At 41.0% G+C, this 21,979-nt stretch overlaps 1 protein-coding gene across 6 annotated transcripts in view; it reads right to left on the bottom strand.

Moving 5' to 3' along the window:
* Nucleotides 1-21,979, bottom strand: part of COL16A1 (collagen type XVI alpha 1 chain) — a 234,413-nt gene that overhangs the window by 139,087 nt on the left and 73,347 nt on the right. For all 6 annotated transcript variants that reach the window (XM_087970506.1, XM_087970507.1, XM_087970509.1 and 3 more), the window contains exons 7-9: nt 20,234-20,314; nt 18,763-18,897; nt 5,788-5,838 (exon numbers count right to left, since the gene is read on the bottom strand). In XM_087970506.1, the coding sequence (XP_087826632.1) occupies nt 5,788-5,838; nt 18,763-18,897; nt 20,234-20,314 (267 nt within the window). The remainder of the gene's footprint in view (nt 1-5,787; nt 5,839-18,762; nt 18,898-20,233; nt 20,315-21,979) is intronic.

Genomic DNA, 21,979 nt, shown 5'->3' with positions numbered 1-21,979 from the left:
TCAAAATAGTAATAAAAATAAAACGCATTATGAAATGTTTCACTTGAATCCCATTTCCCTCCCACCCACCCCCTGCCTTCCTAGGTATAAAATGAAATGTGGACAACTTAGCCTGTTGCTAAGTTCCTGCAGGCTTGGGAGTAGTACTTGATTCAGTGGGATTCAGTAGAATGGCTCTGTTAGAGATGTCAGGAAAATAACTCGGTTGTCTGTCAGGCAACAGCCCTGTTCCCTGGCCAAATTCTGGCTGCAGCTAAAAACAAATGTGAGAAGCGAGGCAGTGTGGTTTCACCACAGTTTCCTCCCAACAAACCAGTAAAGTGGAAGATTTTCCCCAAGGGAGGGGAAGCTGCCTAGAAGCCAAAACCAGAACTTCAGAGGGAAATTTTTTACTGCCCTTAGAAAAACTTTAAGACTTGTGGACTTCAGCATGGCTTGTCTGAGTACTTCTGAGAGTTGAAGTCCACGAGTGGCTAAGTTTGGAGACCCCTGACTTAGAGTCCCAATTGGCACACCTGCTGCCAGAAAGCATATGTGGCAGACACTAGGGAAGCAATATCTCTCTATCATGTCCCTATCATGGGATAGCTGCTTCTGTATTTCTTCTTTCTATTTTTCTGCTCTCTGGCAGAAAGGTCAAAGACTACCTTCAATCCTTGCACTTTTAGCTTGTCCTCACTTCAATTGGGATCAGAAATTTTGTTGCTAAACAAGGAGGTTGTTAAGTCAGCCACACCCAGTTTTATGACCTTTTTGTCACGGTTATTAACCGAAGCACTGCGGTTATTCAGTGAATTATCTGGTTGTTAAGTAAATCAGGTTTTGCTCACTGAATTTGCTTATTGGAAGCTGGGTGGGAAGGTCGCAAATGGCGAACAAATGACCCCGGACATTTCAACCATCATAAATATATATTGGTTGTCAGGCACTCGAATTTTGATCACATGATTGTGGGGTGCTGTTGTAAGTTTGAACGGTCGCTAAAGAAATGATTATAAGAAGAGGACTACCTGCCTATTAGATGCAAATTTCAATATAGATTTAGATATACTGGATTGGGCACTCAGATGTACCCAACGGGAAGCACGTCCAAACTCAAGTTCTAATCTGTACAAGTAGTCCTTATTAACCACAACTTGTTAAGCAAAGAGGTTGCTAAATGAAACTGTGATGACCCAAAGGGGTGTGCCACAAAGGCAACACAGTCAAATAAGCAAGAATTGTCCCTTTAATACCTCCAACTTTGCTTCCAATGTCCAGGTTACCTTCAGTTGGAGAAAAAACTCTCCCACAAACAGTCTTTAAGTGGAGGAAAGTCAGTCCAAAAACAAAATACATACAAACTGTAAATAAAAACCCACACAAACCACGCTGCAGTAATTAACTTGACAGGGCAGGAGAAGGAATTGCAGACTTGAAAGCCCAGCAAAACATACACAGTTGGGAAGACACCAGGAACCCAGGTAAGCCTCGACAATAAAAGATAACTCACGATTTGCTTCCAACAAGTTGCTGTGCGTAGCTTTCCTTTTTAAACACTGTGTTCCCAGCTGCAGCTAATGAAGGGAATCAGGGCCCTTTCCTCCCCTGTAAGCCATGCAACCCATGTTGCTCTCTTCTCCGTTCCTCCCTGCATGCCCTAGGATGAAGAGGGGGTAGGCCTGGGTTTTCCTCCAAATTCTCTCTCCCTTGCTCTACCTCTGCCCAGCCGCCCTTTGCCCTTCCCCATTTTCTTCCACAGCCAAGGGAGCCATACTCCCACACCCTGTCAGCTGCTCAGACTCCACCTCCAAATCAGATTCTGACAGGGGCATGACAGAAACCACAATTGTGCTTATGATCTAAGTTCAGCTTTCCTTTCCTTTGCAGACATATCAAGGCTGCAAATGAGAGAACTGGCTACAAAGTTACTTTTTTATCACCGTTATAACTGCGAACAATCAGTAAAGGAGGACTAGTTGTATTTTCAATAGGATCTGTTTCCAGATGCATTTTCCATTTGTAAGTTCCACCAGTCCTCACAAGGATGCCTAAGACTTAAGGCATCCAGACAAGGTTGTTATTTTCTTAAAAGAAAGTAATTCTGGTAGGGCTGAAATTTCCAAAGCATTATTTGAATTAACTCGGAAACGATCTGAGATCATTTTATAAAGCAACATAAAATCAAAAGCAGAGTTCTTGTTATAATCTGAGGTCCTGGAAAAACCACCCCCTGTTATAAACTTATTTAGCCTGTTCGAATGTAAATGAGAATTCATTTTGTAGAACAGCCAAGGGGTAAAAGAAAATGGCCAGGGATTTTAATGAAACTAGAATTCGCAATCTTCCAAATTAGACTCCACTGTAGAATGGATAGGTAGCAATGTCTTCTGATAGCTCTTGTTTTCTACTAAAATGTCATGCGAAAAGTATCTAATAACGCCGCCTGAGTATTACAGAGCAATATGACTTTATTACAATTAAGAGTGGAAATGAATCTGGAAATCCTTCTTGCAATCCAATTTTAGCCTGAGTAGGAGAAGAATTCTGGGGCACAGAAAGCTACCTTTGAGATGAAGTGTGATGCACTCAACAGAATGTGGCTTTGGAGAATTGTATGGCTATATCTAGGCAGGGCCCAAGATGAAGTAGATTCAGTAGAAAAGCTGAGTTCAAACCAATAGCAATATCCATGCTGGCAGCTACTGCAACCCCTATAATGTTTGGAGTTAGGAAATTGCACATGAATAGTACGTTAAAACTTATGAGATTGATAATTCCTAACGGTGCATAAGAGCGCCAGCACTGCTTGCTTCCTTTCAGGCATAGGGAGCACGGATGTATGGAACAGTGGAAAAACACCACGAAGAAATTGTTTGTTCAAAGCTGGCCAGGAAAGGATTAGCATCTGCACAGCTTTCAAGAAAAGCTGCCACAAGGCGCCTTTTGATGGGGGGGAGGGGGGCTGTAGGCCTGGTGCACGGTTGAAACCAGCCGGAGATGGGGAAAAGGACATTTTACGGAATTTCTGTTTTTACAATATTTAGGGCCCTCCACCATCCATACTGACTCAAGAAACTGAACTACTTTCCAAAGTAGGGTTATTTTACACATTCAACTCATTTTTATCTATCTATCTATCTATCTATCTATCTATCTATCTATCTATCTATCTATCTATCTATCTATCTATCTATCTATCTATCTATTTAATTGCTCAAATGTATATAGCCACCTATATATAAATAAGTGACTCAGGGTGGTGTACAACAGAACTAAAAACTAGATAGAGTGGATGATAGATAGACAGACAGACAGACAGACATATTCTCTTTTCCTTCACAATAGACAGATATAGAGCGATAGATGGATGTATGGATAATTTCCCTTTTCCTTCACATTAGATGGATGGATTGGAGAGATAGAGATAGATAGATAGATAGATAGATAGATAGATAGATAGATAGATAGATAGATAGATAGATAGATAGATGATAGAAAGATAAATTTTCAATTTGCTTGGTACAAAATGGCTTTCTCCATCTCAGTGTTGCGATATAGGAAGAATTGGAATCAAACTTCAGAAATAAAGAGCAATTGGTTTTATTAGCCTGGGATCATAAATAAATAATTGTAAGTATAATTTGGAAGTCAGGTTATTAAGCTACGGTTCAGTGTCCCTAATTTAACTGTAATCCCCTCAGTCTTCTAGTAATAGGAAAAAACAGTCTTAGTAATTGTACTAATCATACTGGCAACACAATAAGGTTGGGAAGGGTAATCTCTTGCAATGCTTTTAAGGAATGTCATCTTCAGGGTCTGTGGGGACAAGACTTCTCAGTCATGCACCCCTTTCTCTGGAGCACCATTCCCCACCACCATTTTCTCTGGAGAATCATTCCTCCCCCCCCCCAAATTAGACTGATCTCTACCCTACTGGTTGATTACTACTGGCTTTTCAACAATAATCAACAACTACCTTTATTTGCAGTTAAGGCTAGGATGGGGTGGAGATAATTCTACTGACAGTTCTTCCTATAGGAAAACCATGTAGGTGACCTTTCCTCACCAAGATTTTCACAGATGGAAGTGCTGGGATCTGACTCAGAGAGGATGGAAGGAAACTGGGAATGATGAGTTCTCCTGAATCTATACTTCCTCCATTTCCAGATTGGGGCCCTAAAGAGAGGGATATGTGCAATATTTTTTATCAGCTTAAGAGAAGAGTAGAACCTCAGTCTCCTCATTCATAGTCTAGCACTTTCACCACTAGATCACTCTGGACCTTGGGCTTAGTTGCCCAAACTCTTTCAGGGTGCTTCTGACTGAAGATGGACTAGAACATGGGATCTTCACCACTACAACACGCTCTCTGTTTCTCTCTTTATACAACAGAAACATGGGGTGAAAACATATTGGAAGCCATGGGAAATAAACAAAAAGAATGTAGAAAGTTGTATGAGGCCATCTCCTTCTTCGAAGAGCCATTCTAGGATTCTGTCTCTATGTCAGGAGCCAGGATGGACATGGAAGGGTTAATATCCTCTGTGTCCAGTTGACCAGAGACAATGAGAAGGCTTATGTTCCTCCTTAGATGTTCACAAGCCAGAGCAGCAAGGCTTCAGTACATGCAGAGATGGAAGGACCCACATACATTCACACAAGAATGGAGGGTGAAATTGATGGAATTGGCAGAGATGTCAAAATTGACTGCTTTGATTAAAGAAAAGACTTTGTCTAGCTTCATTTGCCCTTGGAAACTACTCTTGGATTTTTTTCCTTGAAGCTGAAATCAATGAAATTTTAACTTTTGGTCTTGATGATTAGGCTAGTTTGTGATGATAGAAGTACTGTTTGTTATAGTTTATTCTAGTTCAAAGTGTCATTGATTTTTAGGGTTTTATCTATACCAAAGAAAGTCAGAAATTACTTGCCTTCAGAAGTTGTGGGTCCTCCATCAATGGAGGATTTTAAGAAGAGATTGGACAACTATTTAATAACAGAATAACAAAATAACAGAGATGGAAGGGACCTTAGAGATCTTCTAGTCCAACCCTCTGCTCAGGCAGGAAACCCCAATCTATTTCAGACAAATAGTTGTCCAATCTCTTCTTTAAAGCTTCCAGTGTTTGGAGCATTCATAACTTCCGGAGGTTAGTCTAAAATGGTGCAAGGTCTCCTCCAAAGCAGGGGAATTGGATTAGAAGACCTCCAAAGTCCCTTCCAATTCTATTATTCTGTTATTCTCTTCATTGAGAAGGGCATATCCTTGCTTGGAGACCTTTTTAAAGCTACCAGATCATATCAACTCTCTTTCCAAAGGCACAACTACTTGATTTGGGGACCTGGATAACAGTAGAACCACCTTCTGCCAGTGGCTTCTTTCCACCAAATAAGACGGAGAAGGATGATCCGCTTCCATTCTCTTTCAGGATTGTAGTGAAAAGTCTTCTCAGTAATCCACCCCCTTTTCTAGGGCGGATCCTCCCCCAAAGTTAGATTGAAAACCCTCCCCCCGACTCTGTTGGTTTTTGAGGAAGTATTGAAACCTGGCTGTTCCAGACAACTTGGAACCAGACTTGTTATGAGAACTCTCCTGATATTGATTTGTGTATGCTGATGGTTGCTCCTCGGGCATTGGGGATGTTCTTTTTGTTGTATTGATTATTATTTTAATTTTCTTATATCAAATAATGTAGGTTGCTCAAAGTCCTGTTTGAATGGAACAGCATAGAAGCTGCAGTACATGAATAAATAAAATTAATAGGACAACTGGAGGTTCCATTAAATCTTCCTTATGTAGCTCACCTTTTCTCCTTGATCTCCTTTCATAGCAACCTTCCCAGAGGCTCTCACCTCCTAGGAAAAGAAGAGAGAAATAACAATATTACAGGCTAAAAGTCATAAAATCTTTGCTTTGCGATAGCTTCTGGCAGTTTCTCTTCCGGAGAAAATAGCAGGTATTCAGAGAGATTAGTTTAACCTAATGAGTTTAACTATTGCAGCCCCACAAGGAACAAAGGAGAAATTGGAAGCTTTTTTTGAAGAAGAATTGGGTCTCATTGTATTCAGGCCAAGAACAGCAAACATCAGCTAAACCAGCAATTGAACAGACTGAATAATGTGGTTTGACATAGATGAGATAGATAGATAGATAGATAGATAGATAGATAGATAGATAGATAGATAGATAGATAGATAGATAGATAGATAGATAGACAGACAGACAGACAGACAGACAGACAGACAGACAGACAGACAGACAGACAGACAGACAGACAGACAGACAGACAGACAGACAGACAGACAGACAGATAGATAGATAGATAGATAGATAGATAGATAGATAGATAGATAGATAGATATGGATGGATGGATAGAAGGATGGATGGATGGGTGGGTGGGTGGATGCAGTTGATGCATCATTAGCACAATATGAAACCAAAGAGTTTCTCTGAATGTATTAGTTGGATTTTTTTCCACTCAAGGTGCAAATTGGTGGTGTCCTCAGGAGTGGGTCAAAACATCAACATGGTAGTCACAGCCATAAATCAAGGCCCCACCTACAATAAACATAAAAAATGGGTGGGGCTTCGTTTATATGGCTGTGGCTGCAATATTGACTTTTTTTTTAACCCTCCTGGGTTCTCTGGCATAAGTCACAGCAGATGGCAGGTTAATTGCTGGCTGATCTTTGTTGAACTTGAAAAAGTAAACATCTCCTTTGGTTTTGCAGAACATGCTTGTTGAGTTTCACATACTTTCCATTAGGTACAACAATTTCCTGCCTTATTTCATCTTTGCAGTAATCTTTTGCTTGTTTGTTTGTTTCTCCTTTTCTTTATATTAGAAAGAAACTTGGGCAAGATGTTTTAACCGTGTTATTGTTCCGTGCTGATGCATAATTATTTTTGTGTTCATTATAGTAACACTGTTCTCATCAGTTCAAGAAAAATATAAGGATGTTTCTCTCTCTCTCTCTCTTCTCTCTCCCTCTCATTCTCTCTCTCTCTGAAACCTAAGCTTTTTTCCCTTCCTTTTAATAAGCAAGACTGCTCATTTTAAGGAATTTTCAGATCTGTAGGTTGCAAATTATTTTCGTGTCTGATATGGTATTGCTTCTGTTGTCATAGCACCTTCCCAAAAGCAGCATATTTGATCAAAAACTTGGGACTGAAACAAAATCTCTCTTAGTGGCCCTTTGGATTCCTTGCATTATCTTTTGTTGATCTTGAGAAAGCTCAGCAAATCAGATCAAGTTACTTTTTGGATGGGACACCATGAAGGAATCTCAGGGCTGCAGTGTAGACTAGGAAGTCTAGCCTTTGAAAAGAGACAACACTTTCCTAATCTTGAAAAAAACAAAAACCCACTTTCATAAATGTGTGCAGGAGGTCACCAGGACACAAACTTGACTCAAGAGAGATTTTCCCTAAAATAATTGGTCACACTTCTGTATGCCATTTTGTATCAACCCCAGTCCATATAAGCCACAAAGGAGAAACAACCAAACTGGAGCCATAAATTGCCCGTCCCCAAACACACTTTGCTATTAAGAAACACTGGGTGACCCATTGTTTGTAATACACTGGTTCTCTTACAACCATTTGCTTAGCAACTGTTATGATGGCATTGGAAAAAGTGACTTTTCACTAGTCCTCATGCTTATAACAGTTACAAAGTCCCATGATCCCATGATCAAAATTCAGGGACTAGGCAACTGGCATGTATTTACAATGGTTGCAGCATCCTGGGCTCATGGGAATATATTGAAATATGCACCTGATATAGAGGTAGTTCTCGACTTAAAGCCTTTCGTTTATCAACCATTCAAAATTATAACGGCATTTAAAAAGTGACCTACAACTGGTCATATCACTACTCTTGCAGCATCCCCATGGTCATGTGATCAAAGTTCAGGCACTTGGCAGCCAGATTGTATTTACAATATTTGCAGTGCCCTTAGGTCGTGTGATTGCTGTTTGTGACTTTCCCAGCTGGCTTCCATCAAGCAAAGTCAACGGGACCAAGGAACACAGTGGCTTGTGTAGTTAGGACACTGGATTGACAAGCAGAAAGCCTTGAGACCCAGGTGCTTCCATGGGATTGAGTGAGCCAGGTGCTGCCATGTCAATGGAGTGAGCTCCTTTCCTTGGCTCCAGCTCCTCCCGGGAACACAAAAGGACCCCCCAACTGGGCATCCCCCCCGGCAATGGTGATGCCACCAGCTAATCCTTTCAAACTGGAAGTGCCTCGGTGTTTCTGACACAAGTGGGATGCGAGTCAATTGGAGAAGACAGATTCACTTTACAACTTCATGATTCACTAAACTGCTGCAGGAAAAGCAATTATAAATTGGATGCAGCTCACTTTAACCGTCTTGCTTTACAGTGGAAATTCTGGCCCCAATTGTGGTCATAATTCGAGGACTACCTGTGCTTGCTTTCGATGGAGGGGAATTTGCTTAGCTGGCCCTTCAAAGTGTCACTTATCACCTCACAAAGTACCTTACCAACCTTTGGAAAGCTGCATTCACACAGCAGAACTTACAATTAAAAAAGAGCTTGGAATGAAAAAGTTTGTGCTAAAGAAACTTACATCAGGGAATTTTACCAGTCTGTAAATGGAACGGAAGAAGCACAATTTCCATTAAAAAAACAGTTTCTCTGAAATTTATGCTCACAATTACATAAAACAGGAAAAGATACATACAAGTCTCCATATGTTTGAAGATAGTATGTGTATGAATATTTGGAATATTTTTTTCCTGATTTTTAAAAACAGGTTAAAAAACACACTGGGAGACTGAATTGCATGTCTCATGCTGAGCTTAATGAGATTACTGAGAAGTCTAAATACTTCATTGTTTCTCAATCTTAGTAACTTTAAGATGGGCAATTCCCAGAATTCCTGCAATATTGCACACTTAACCACTGTGCCACCAGAGTTCTCCATAGCTCACCCTTCTCTTCTTTGCTTCCCCCAGACAACTACACTGTGGACTAAGCAGGGAGACAATGAGCAGATCAAAACTAAATAGATAGCTTCCATGGCTGAGGATCTCCCAGGGACTGCCCAAAACCTCATGATCAGGTTGGCTCTACACAAAAGATCTGTCCACTTCTCAATTGCTTGCTCATCCTTGCTTCTAGCAAAGTACCCCCTTCCCCTATTTTTATTCTCTCTCTCACACACAGACACACTTCCTTGGTTCAACAAGTGCCTCTGTTCTGGCATCCCTGGGAGGTGCTTGTTAGCAGATTTGACTTATGCTTCTCTTTAGACAACAGGCAGCCCACCTGCTCTCCATCCATCAATTCACACTTTGATGCTCTTGCTACCCAGGGTCTCCCACACACCACATCAATCACATGCATTTTCTTTATTCGGCTTGTCTCCCATTCCTTCCTAAAAAATGGATTTTCTCTCCTTCATCTCTTCAGCTTCTTTTCAAGTTTGTGTATTTGTGGGGGGAAAAAATGAGGCAGATTTGATTCTGGCACCAGACAGTGAATGAGTGAAGCTGTTGCTCTCCTTGGTGAGAATATCTAAGAAAAAGGAGGGCAAGGGTTAAGCTTGGCAGAAAGCAGAGTCTCTAAAGCAGCCCAGAAGTTCTGCCTTTGGCAAATCAAAATCTGGTTTTTTTAAAGGGATGAAATAAATCACCTCCCAGTTGGACTACTACAGCACACTACACATGGGGCAGCTCTTGAAGAGCGTTCAGAAGCTGTAATTGGTCAAGCAGAAAATGGCACATGCAGTTTTGGGTGCACATGGTACATCTATGCAACACCACCGCTTTGCAAGCTGCAGTGGTTTCTAGTAGGCAAGTCAAAGTATTGGTCATCACTTAGAAAGCCCTCAAAACCAGATTATTTGCAGGACCACCTGTCTCTCCCTCTGCTCATCCCACCAGATCAAAGCAGACCTGCCCACCCCATCAGGCAAAGTAGACTTCCTCCAGGACCCCTCTGTTAAACAGGGTCACTGGTTTGGATCCAGGATAGGGGCCTTCTCTATGACAGTAACCACTTTATGGAACAGTATCCATCTGATGGTTGGATGGTCTTGACCCCATTTTATACTCCCTTTCCTGCTTACCATGGATACTCCTTGTAAGGTCTACAGTCACGGATGCCATTCTGCTAAGCTATGCACATAAACAGCCTGACACCAGTAATGGGGGGAAGGAGCAGTCAGGGAAGGGACACAGGGTGGAACTCAGAGGAATCGAAACCAAGCAGTACCAACCCATGAGAAGCACCAGCAATGTCAAGGTTACACCAAAAGAACGTGGAGCGGGAAGAAAGGGACTTTTCCCCCAAACAATTTGTTAACACCTGATTGGACATTGCCTGATAACTGGGGGTGTTGGGGAGGGTGGGAACAAGGGAAAGCTAATTGTATTTTTTGCACGCAAAAATCTCAGGTCCGGCTTTGCCTCTTCTGTAACCGCTTTAGCTTTAATAAAGCATACTTTTGGCTAATCATGGGCCAGGAGTCCTTCTTTCCCAACTGACCAAGTTGGAACAATTGACACCTACTGTTTTACATTTCATTTTTGAAAAGAATTTGCTTTAAAAATTCTTACAAGGGAAAAGAGAATTTTGGAGATCTTTCGATGGATGGATGGATTAATGGATATTCTGATGTTATTTCCAACACTTACTTTGTACCATCCTCTCTCCAACAAGCTACAGACTATCCGGGTTCACTTATTTCAAATAAATTGCAGGGGAAAATATTCAACCCTGAACTTTTCTATTCTGATATTCTTGATGCCACTAGGGGTATGTGCGTGTGCATGCATGTGGCCATCTTTCCCTACTGTGATTGATGGAACTTTTCTCTTTTCTTAGAGAAATTTAGAAGCTCACCTGATTTCTCTGCCCTCAAATTTGGTGCAGAATTTTAAAAGGCTCTTTGTGCCACACTGTGGATTTAGTATAGTTTTCATACCAGCTCTAATGCATGAGTGATGGAATACAGCCAAGAAAAGGTCCTGCTTTTTTGGTTACAAAAGAGAAAAAAATATCTTGATTTTGTTTCAAACAACCCAGCATTACTAGGCAACATATGGACTGTTAAAGAAGAACCATCTCAAAATCTTGAGATCTTTTAGGAATGAAATTGGACAGGTTTTAATGGCATTGGATTGTGGTTATGAACTAGTGAATAATCAACACTGCATAATCACTGAATCACTGAATAATCATTAATAAAACTCTGGAAAAAAGGACAGCAGTTGTAAAGATGAAAGACAACATTTAAAAGTAAAAGAGAAATCCATTCACTTTGCAGTTTATTAGGAAGTTACTTCAGCTGCTTCCGGCAAATCAACATAGTTTCCCCCCTTAATTTGGTAATGTGACTTCTTGAACCACAATACAGCTATTCAATGATGCATAATATTAGAAAAAGAACATATAAAACTATGTATACAAAGATAGCTGAGCACAGAAAACACGTACAGATTTTTGAATGAGCTTTTGTAAGACATTTCAAAACTTGATGGAGAAACAGGAAAAATGCACAGGAAGGATGAAAAAACCAAGTAAAATGGAGACCAAGACTAACTCCCGTCCTCTCTGCTAACTGGAAAGTCCTATCTTTGAGAAATGGTCTCAGGACATTTTCCTCCACTGGAGAAATTTGAAGAAATCTCCCCTCACTTCCCTTGCCCACTAATCAAAGGGATATTTATGCTCAAGTTTTTTTTTTTGTTTTTTTTTTTTGGGGGGGGGGTGTTTCAGCCCTCAAAGCAAGCCAAAATTGGCCAGTGTAAAATAATTCAGCAGGCTTGGCCTTCATCTCACATCCCTGCAGATGGAGATGAATGTGGCTTTCATCACTGGATTTTTATCAAACGGTGACTAGCCTCTTTAATAGAATGACTTGGGTTCCTCTAATTTCAGTTGAGTGCACACCTCCCTAAATCAAGTGCAAGCAAAATATAAGCCACCTACTGGTCTCACCCTCAGACATCCACAGAGCTCAGTGCATTTCTCAAAATGTTAACGTAGTGTTACACCTCCATGATGCAAGCTCTGATGAACAGTCAGACAAATCAGCCATCAACAGACACATAGAGATAAACAACATCTACATACTATTCAAAGGAGACAATAAAAAGACAAAAAGTAAACAAAAACAACAAAATATCCCCTGAATAGCAAACAATACCCAGATAATCAGAGATTAACACCAAGATTAATACCAGGCCAACAATCAAGACCAACAATCAACAATCAAGAAATATACAATGCTCCATTCAAGAAGCAACCAATTCAGACAAACAGTTAACAATAAACAACAGCCTAATCAAGGAACTACCAAGAATACTCCCTCCCAGCACTGATGATATTACCGAGTTTGGTAATAAAATATCTGCAAGAAAACAACCAAGCTCAGAAAGATCCCCAAAGCTCTTCCTTTTTGTACTCCATGTGATGCTGCAACTAAAGCACAACAGTGGAAACATTTGCATTGCCTTGGCATCAGGTTGCTTTTGTCAATTGCTTCCCCTACATCCTGCCCATACACATTTCTGCCTCCGGAAGCAAAATGGTAGAATAGGCATTTTATTTCTTCCATTGATTCTGCCCCATTGAAGTTAATGGGCTAGTCAACAGAAGTGGATGGCAAACCCTATCTTCTGAAGCAAATCTTGGCATTCTTTTTCAACCTTCAGTAGAAAGCATGGATTCACCATATCATTTACAAAGGTGAAACATTCTTTAGCATGGGCTCTGCATACAGCTAGTCCTTGACTTACAACAGTTCATTACACCAGCACCGAAAAAAGTGATGTATGTCCATTTTTCACAGTTACATCTGTTGCAGCATCCTCATGGTCACATGGTCAAAATCCAGGTGCTTGGCAACTGGTTCATATTTATGATGGTTGCAGGGTTCCAGGGCCATCCCCTTTTGCGACCTTCTGACAAGCAAAGTCAATTTGGTAAGCCTGATTCACTTAAGAACGGAACCCTGATGGCACCGAGGTTAGAATGCAATATTGCAGGCAAACTCTGTCCACAGCTCCAGAGTTCAATCCTGATGGGGCTCAAGTGTGACTCAGCCTTCCTTCCTTCCTTTCAAGGTTGGTAAAATGAGGATCCAGATTGTTGGGGGGGGGGCGGCAAAATACTGACTCTGTAAACTGCTTAGAGAGGGCGGTAAAGCACTGTGAAACGGTATATCAATCTAAGTTGCTATTGCTACTAACTTAGCAATTGCAGTGATTCATTTAAACTGTAGCAAGAAGGTCACAAAGTGGGACAAAATTCATATAACAATTGTCTCACTTGGTAACAGAAAATTTTGGGCTCAGGTGTGGTCATAAGTTGAGGGCTACCTGTACGGAGCACAAACTAACATGGCAACCTCCATTATTTTCCCCCCACCCCAAGATCTGTTCTCCTTTCATGGTTTTTAGTCCTATTAATGGGAGGTAGACTTCCCAAAAAGGCTGGCCAGAAAGTGAAGTTGCCATGAAATGACCCCATTGCCTCCAGCAACTGCGTGGCATGCTGAGATATTAAATGCGGTGAGTGCAATAGATCCATCTATTACGTTGCTGTTTTTAATCTGTTCTTTCAACTGGGTAGCTTTCCTTCATCTGTCATATTAGTGGAATTAGGCTCTCAGACTGCTGGGTTTGAAATGACATTCCTTGCTCTACCCCGTTTCCAATTCCTTACATTCCATCCCTTTTTTTAAAAAAAAAAAATGCACATTTTTTCCCTGTCAGATTTGACAGCAACATATAACAATTAAATCTCCAAATTGGTCGCAAATGTTCTCCCCACAAAATCACATAGCTGAGTGTGATTTAATTCCACTGTGCTCTTTCTCCCTATTAGCCTATTTACCCAACTGCTGGGGGAGCTGAAAATGAGATTTCTATCAAAAGAGCCATTAAGTCAAAATGTACCCAGCAGTGGGTTAAACTTATGCCAAATATATACCAGTTTCAGATTTTTGAATCAAAACAAGTTGTTTTCATGACGCACTGGCCTCCCGCTGCAAATGTTTATTGTTTCTCCAGTAGGGTGTTTGCCAGGACACCTCCAGAGTATAACTCTCCTTGTTTTCTTAGGAGGTGGCCATGGGAGTCTCTCAATGCAAAACCAACCAAGAGTTTTGTGTCACTTTTCAAGCAGTGTTTCTCAACCTCAGCTTGAGGTTGAGATGTCTAATCCAGCTGGAAGGGACCCTGGAGGTCTTCTAGTCCAACCCCCTGCTCAAGCAGGAGATCCTCTACCATTTCAGACAAATGGTTGTCCAGTCTTTTCTTCAAACCTCCAGTGATGAAGCACCCCCAACCTATGAAGGCCAGCTGTTCCACTGGTTAATTATCCTCACTCTTGGGAAGTTTCTCCTTAATTCCGGGTTGCATCTCTCCTTGATTAGTTGCCATCCGTTGTTTCTTGTGTGGTGCTTTGGAAAATAGGTTGACCCCCTCTTCTTTGTGGCAGCCCCTCAAATACTGGAAGATTACTATCATGTGACCCCAGGCCTTCTTTTCTCTAATCCCAAGGTGGAAGTAGCAGCAGCTGTTGTGGGGCTCAGGTCATGGGCTTTGCTGCAGATACAACTTCCAGAATTCCTCAGCCAACATGAAATCCAAACCTCTTAATGTTGCTCAGCTTGAGAAACCCTGCTTTTAAGACTATTTTTATTATCACACGGGCTTTTGTGGATCCTCTTCAACTGAGAGATGTCAGCTAGACCAGTGGCCCCCAACCTTTTTTGTGCCACGGCCCGGTACCGGCATCACAAAATGATCCGCGGCCCAGTACCGGCATCAGCACGCATGACAAGGCAAGGCGAGCCGAGCGACCGGCCAGCCAGCCATCCCCTGCTTCTCCCTGCCACCTTCAACTCCTCCTTTGTACCTTTTTTGTGCTTTTTTGTGCTTTCTTAATCTCCTCCGCCATCGGGATGGCTCTTCGTTCGAAGCCGCCCCCCCCCCTTCGATGAAACTAAGGTGCGAGGATTCCTTCAGGACCCAAACGCCGCTTTCCAACCAGAAAAACTCACCGGAAGCACTTTCTCGTCGAAACAAGATGGCAGCACCCAGCAAACCGGCGGCCCAGTAGAAAATGATCCACGGACCGGTACCGGTCCAGGGCCCAGTGGTTGGGGACCCCTGAGCTAGACAAACTAATGAAATAATTTTGTAATTAAGGTTCCATAAGTGTTCTTGAATCTCTGGGGAAAGAAGAGCCCTTTTTTTTCCTGTCCCCAAAGTGATATGAATTAGTGATCCTGTCCAATCAGAGGTGATGCAATTAAAGGGACATTGTCCAATTTATTTGATGCAAAGTTAACCCCAGTCTTTGGTAACTGGGCACAGGGCCTCTGATTTAGATAAATCTTGAATTTAGACAGCTCTAGAATGCCTTTCAGCCAAAGCCCAAATTTCACCCCTCTGGGAAATCATAGTAATCTGAAATTTACACTGAATCTTTACATTCAATTTCAGTTTAATTTTAAATTGTTTTATATTTATCTTTTTAACATTTGTAAGCTTCTCAGATTCACCATATCAGTGAGATTGACAGTACTGTATATCAATTTTATAAACAACAATAACAATAGCAGCCAATTCCAAAAGGCTGTTTTACTTGGTACGGCTTACATTCAGTGACAATACCCTTAACGCCATCAAACAACATCACCTGCCTATCCTAGGTCCTTGGGTGGATGAAAATGTAACAAGAATACAGTTAAAACTTTGCCTGGTTTTTAATGGGCAATGGCCTCAAAGCCACTATCTTCATTTTTTTTTTAAAAAAGTCATAACTTGTGAACTTCTCTGAACCCAGGAAATCCTGCCTTTAGAAGACAATATTTGTAGCTCAGGGTTGAATTGTGAGGTCTTTGAGGTTTGCTGAGCTGGGATGTTTGTTTAAAGATATTTCATTACTCCAGTCAAGGAACTACCAACTCAGACAAACAAGCTAACACTAAAGAACACTTATCAAGGAATTACCAAGTACCAATGATAGCAAAACGAATAGCACTTATATAACACCATATACAGGTAGTCCTCACTTTTACAACAGTTCATTTAGTGACCATCCAAAGTTACAACAGCACTGAAAAAAGTGACTTGTGACTGTTTTTCACAGTTACAACCTTTGCAGCTTTCTCATGAACATGTGATCAAAATTCATATGCTTAGCAACTGTTTCATACTTATGACCATTGCTGTGTCCCATGGTCATCTGAAGGTTTTGCAACCTTCTAACAAGCAAAGTCAATGGGGAAGCCAGAATAGAACAGAATATAACTTTATTACGGTCTTAAACCAGCAATAAACATCACTATTTACAATATACCGTATAAAAAAATACATTAATAGTGAATAAAAACGTCCCTGTTAAGAAAATACATGTTCTCAAGCAGTTAGGGTCACTCCCTGGTTTATATGAGTGGAGAGCCAATAAGTGTGTGTGTGAATACCATTTTCCAAAGATTGTTCTATCTCCAAAAATTGGCACAAATTGACAGCTATAATTCTGTCACCAATTTTTTTTCTTGTAGACATTGCAGCAACACAGAATTTTGCCACTGCACGCGTAATAGCCGGGTTTGAGTCCTGGAGGAAAAAGCCTACATAAGAACTGTCTGCCCTCCCTGGCAATCTCTCTAGTAAGGGGAGAACATACAGTGACCCACAAACTCTGTATACCTCACAGGAAGCCAGATTCACTTAACAGCTAGGTTACTAATTTATCAACTGCAGCAATTCACTTAACAACTGTTGCAAGAAAGGTCATAAAATGGAGCAAAACTCACTTAACAAATGTCAGAAATTTTGGGCTCAATTGTGGTCGTAAGTCAAAGGCTACCTGTAGTGTGTTCTCAGTACTCTCTGAGTAGTTTTACAATTCAGCATCATACTCCCAACAATCTGGGTCCTCATTTTACCAACCTAGAAAGGCCGGAAGACTGGATCGAACTCCAGACTGTGGGCAGAGTTAGCCTGCAATAGTGCATTCTAACTATTATGCCACCAGGACTCGTGTTGCTGATGCTTCCATGTTTGGCAATGAAACATCTGCAAGAAAACAACCAAGCTCAGAGAACACCAAGGACCCCACAATCCTGCCTTTGTTTATCTTGCAACAGCACTCCACCCTTCGTAGCTCTCCAACAGCCACAAAATTGCCCTGTTGCCTTTCCCTTTTTAAATACTGGAACCATTATGATGCCCCTGGGCCTTTTAAAATGTATGGAAAGCAATTTCAAAGGGAAATAGAACATACTTCATGTTTAATTGTAAAAATCACGGAGAAGATGAGGCTGAGGAAAAAAAGGGGACACTTTAGTTCCACAGAGTGCTTCCATCATACTGCAGACGCTGAGTATTTAGAGAATAGAAAAGCAGGGCTGGTCAGGCCAAAATAACCAAATGTTTCCCATACAGTATAATTCGGTCTGATTTAACCTCATGACTGTCAAAATAAATCAAAGCGACATCTTGGCTCTCTGTGCACAGACATTCCCTCCCCCCAAAAAAACCCCATTCTGCTGTGCACAAATCAAAGGCTCTGGATGTCCACAAGAACAAACCATGGACCTCAACATGGCTTTTATATAGCAGCTGTCAGGACAGTGTTCCTCAACCCTGACCACTTGAAGGATTTCGAATTCCCCCCCAGTGAGCAAGCAGACCTGTTCACCTTGTGAGGTAGGAAGCCCAACCAGGAATGCCAGCTCTCTCTTTACTATAAAGTTACATTAAGAGATCTTGCAAATCTAAAAGTCTTCCCCCTTTCCTTTCTTTTCATTCTCCATAAAACCAGAGAAGGTCGCTTCTGAAATACCTCCTTCCTTCTGCGGGCTGAGATATATTTTGGAGATATTCCTCAGTCTGTATCTCTCCCACTCCCTCCCTGTCTTCCAAAGTCATTCCCATGGACCACTACAGGAGCCCAGTTTGTGGACTTTGTGCCAGGCTCAGAAGCTTTCTGGTTAGTGAACACCATATCAGCAATTTCATACATGTGGTGGGAATCTACTTACAGTAGTACCTCAGTACACCACTATCACAAAACCTGCTGAATTTGATACACACTGCATTGTAATACAAAAATGTTGTCCTGGTACTCATTGTTTGTTTGGTAAATGTACTGCAGTAGGAAATGGGAGACAAAGAACAGACAGGAAGTTGGCCATGCTGGGAAGGTTATTGACAGACAGGAAGTCCTTCCCAGCCAAAAACAAAAGGGTTGTGTGATAAGTCATGTGGTTTGTTTGGCATTTGTTATTTTTAATACTCCTTGCACCTCTTGGAATCAATTAACAATGCATATTGAGGTACCACTATATCTATTTATCCATCTAATTCAAAACCAGCCAACTTCTGTGAAAGCAGAGGACACATTTCACAATCAACCTCTTGTTAGCTTTTGGCAAGTTTCATTTAAAAGAAAACCAGAGGCCCTTAGTCACATGCTTAAGCAGAATTGTGGGAGTTTGAGCATGAGTTCGCTCACTCCCATTTTATGCTGTAGTCTCCAATGTAAAGTAGTTCTGTTTATATCATCATCTGTCTTGGTTTCATGGCAGAGGTAAGATTTAAGGCTTCCATGGTTCTTTGTTCTCTTGCCAATTTTAATTCAAAATATTCATAACTGCCACCTTGAGGCACAGCACAGAAGGATCCATAAAAGCATAAACCCCAAGAATAAAAGTCAGTTCATCCATGCAAGTGGGCCTGAGGCAAAATCAAAACACTTAGAAGAGGAGTAGCTTGTAAAGACAAACCTGCTTGCTTTGAGGTTCTTCTAGGCAGAAACAGCGTGTGTAAACTTTGCCTTCTGTTTGGGGATTGATCTCAATTAATTCATTGTTCTCCATAACTTCTACATCCCGACGTGTTTTGGAGGCTTCTGGAAAACACTGTTGAAATGGAATCAAGAATCAAAATAATACAGAGATGGAAAGTATTTGTAAGTTGGTATGTTCCTAGTGGGTTTGGAAACGAGAGGCTACATTTTTGGGATTCAGGATTTTTAATTTGCAACACTTTTAAAAAGGCAGAATTGTCTGGTTTATTAATAACTCTTAGCCATCAAAGAGAAAACAAACCCTGTTATGGTGCAGCCATATGACAGATGAGCCCAGCTACCGATGGGTAGAAACTGATGACAAATTTTAAGGATAAAGATGATTAGAACTGCCATGAGTGTCTTGATTTTCTACTTATAGACAAAGCTCACTAGTGCTTACTTCTGATTCATCTCTAAGACCAATAACAGTTTTGTCAATATCCAGAGATCTACTTTGAAAGTGGCAGCAGTTCAAAATACAAATCGGTCCACATTAAAATTCACAGTGAATACAATGGTGTGCCCATGAATTCAGATCCCCATTTAATTGAAATTCATGGTTGTATAGGTAGCCTTCGACTTACAACAATTCGTTTAGTGACTGTTTGAAGTTACAATAGCACTGAAAAAGTGACTTATGACCAGTGTTCATATGACTATTGCAACATCCCCATGGTCACATGATCAAAATTTAGACACTTGACAACAGTCTCCTATTTATGACGGTTGCATTGTCTCAGAGTCATGTGATTGATTGCTTTTTGCAACCTTCTAACAAGCAACGTCAACAGGAAAGCCAGATTCATTTAACAACCCTATTACTCATTTAGCAACTGCAATGATTCACTTAACAACTGTGGCAAGAAAAGTCATAAAATGGGGGCAAAACTCACTTAACAAATGTCTCACTTAATAACATAAATTTTGGACTCAATCATGATCATAAGTCGAGGACTATCTGTACATTAAATTGAGAATAAGAGAATTGGAGAACAGCCTTGCTAGATGAAGGTAATCTGGTCAGCATTCAATCTCCCATGTTAATCTACTAGAAGCATCTAGTATAGAAGCCCAGAGGTCAAGTCATATCTCTTCCACTGCTGGTCCCATGCACCTAGTAGTTACAGGAAAACTAACCCCATGCCGAGTCGTTGAATAAAAGCATGCTGCTAATCTGCAAAATAGATATGTAACCTAGACAAATCATTCAGACACTTTTGGGTGTGTGTGTAGATATATTTGCACACCCAGACACAATACTCTAGGAAGATTGCCCATTTATGTTTGCAGATAAGCATCTGATGATTCTAGGGTAACATGGAAAAAGGCAAGAACATTCCACACCCCTCCCAGTCATCCATAATTAAAAGTGTCATTTTTTTTACAAAGCCTTAACATTTACTCACCCCATTGTCGGAGATCTCGCAACATCCCTCATGCATTGCCATGGCTGGGTCACAGTAGATGTGCAGCTGCTGAATGTCAAACTAGGAAATATAAACAAGATGCTTTTGGATCAAAATCAAAAATCCCAGGAAGAAAGCTTCCATCTTTCAGGTCTTGGAGAAGAATCCTGAGCCACCTTTCATCACTGAGCATGTGAGAAATGTTGGGTTTCTCAAGCGGCTCTTGCACCACAGGTTTCTCAGCACTTCACACCATCTTTGGATAGAATTGCTGAGAGCAAATTTTTAATCCTGAATCCTAGGTTTTGTGGGCTGCAGACATGGCATCGGGCCAATGGCTTCAATCTCAGGACTAGCAACTAATCTCAGATGTCTTGAAATATTGACTCTAATTTGAATCCGAGGAAGAGCACTGATTAGGATGAAAAATATGTTCATTGTTCCCTCAGATCTCAAAATCCCTTCCTTTTGACTCTCTGGGGAAGGAACATGGCCCTGATTCAAAGTGAAAGAACAAAACAGGCCTATTTCTCCTGGTTGTTTGTTATCTCTAGTTTCTTTCAGCGCTTGAGTCTTTGGAAGCTGCCTAGATATCAGGCGTGGTCTCATATAGACCAGCAGCCTATGAGTCATGACACCCCCCCCCCATGACTTCACTCATCTTATAAGCTGCACAAGTTCTGGCAAGGGGATTTCTGGACCAGCCTGCCAAATGACAGCATCGTATTCACCATCACTTTCTTCTCTCCCAGCCATCGCCACAAGCCAGGACTACATGCTGCTTTCAGATAGGTTCTTGGGCTTTTCAGGATCTGCCTAAAATCGAAAGTAAGTCTTCTCCCAGCATGATCCTACTGAATCTTTTTAGCAAGATTTACTGGGATGAAAGGATTGGGACTGAAGGAATTCTGGCAACTGAACTATTGCCCTTCTACAACCAACACATTTTCTTGAGGGTAGAAATGTCTTCATTTTCTTTAGGTTTTTCTAGGAACCAGGGAAGTGGTAGATCTTTCATTGTTAACATGGGGGTGTGCATCTGATTGCCTTTATAGGTCTCCAAAATAACCATTACACTAAATCTCTTGTCCCTACTTTCCTCATCTTTGACACTTGCTTTTCCACAGGCCTGTATTTCTACTGTTTCTCTACACAATGTTGGTACTATGGTTCTTCAGCTGCCATTTGTAGTAGGCTTCTTCTACAGGATGCCTTGTGAATTCTCTAGAGGATGTTGCACTTGTACACTCAACAGGAAGCAGTGACATCAGGTAAGGGAAGATTACCATGAAATTATCCATCATGCATCAGAGTTCACTAGCCAGGATTTGTGACCTCCTGCCCAGTTGACCACCATCAAAATTAATTATAGACCCTTTGGGTGAGCCACCCCCAGATTTGGATCAACCCTCCTAACAGAAGCTGCAGGATAGAAAGAAAGGTTGTGTATGTTCTTTTTGGCTGTATACCTAATATTTGGAATCTCTTAAAATATCAAGAACTTTTTGGTTTGGGGACATGGCTGAAGGTATGATCATACAATCCTAGAAGGAGAAATCTTCTTTGTAAGAGTGGAGTTTGAAATATATTGTTCACCAATATTTAAATCAGGGTTAGGTACTTTTGGATGAAGAGACAAGGAAATGTCCTTCGAATATTATCCTCAAATGTTTTGGAGTTACCAATTTATCACATAATTATCTATTTGAAAAATTATATAGAATCATAGCACTGGAAGGGATCTTG

This window comes from Notechis scutatus, chromosome 8 (genome assembly GCF_049901735.1).
Source record: "Notechis scutatus isolate UNSWTSFEM ecotype Mainland chromosome 8, rNotScu1.2, whole genome shotgun sequence".
NCBI lineage: Eukaryota > Metazoa > Chordata > Lepidosauria > Squamata > Elapidae > Notechis > Notechis scutatus.
Note: the sequence above shows the minus strand (reverse complement) of the source record. Positions and strands in the feature narration are given on the sequence as shown.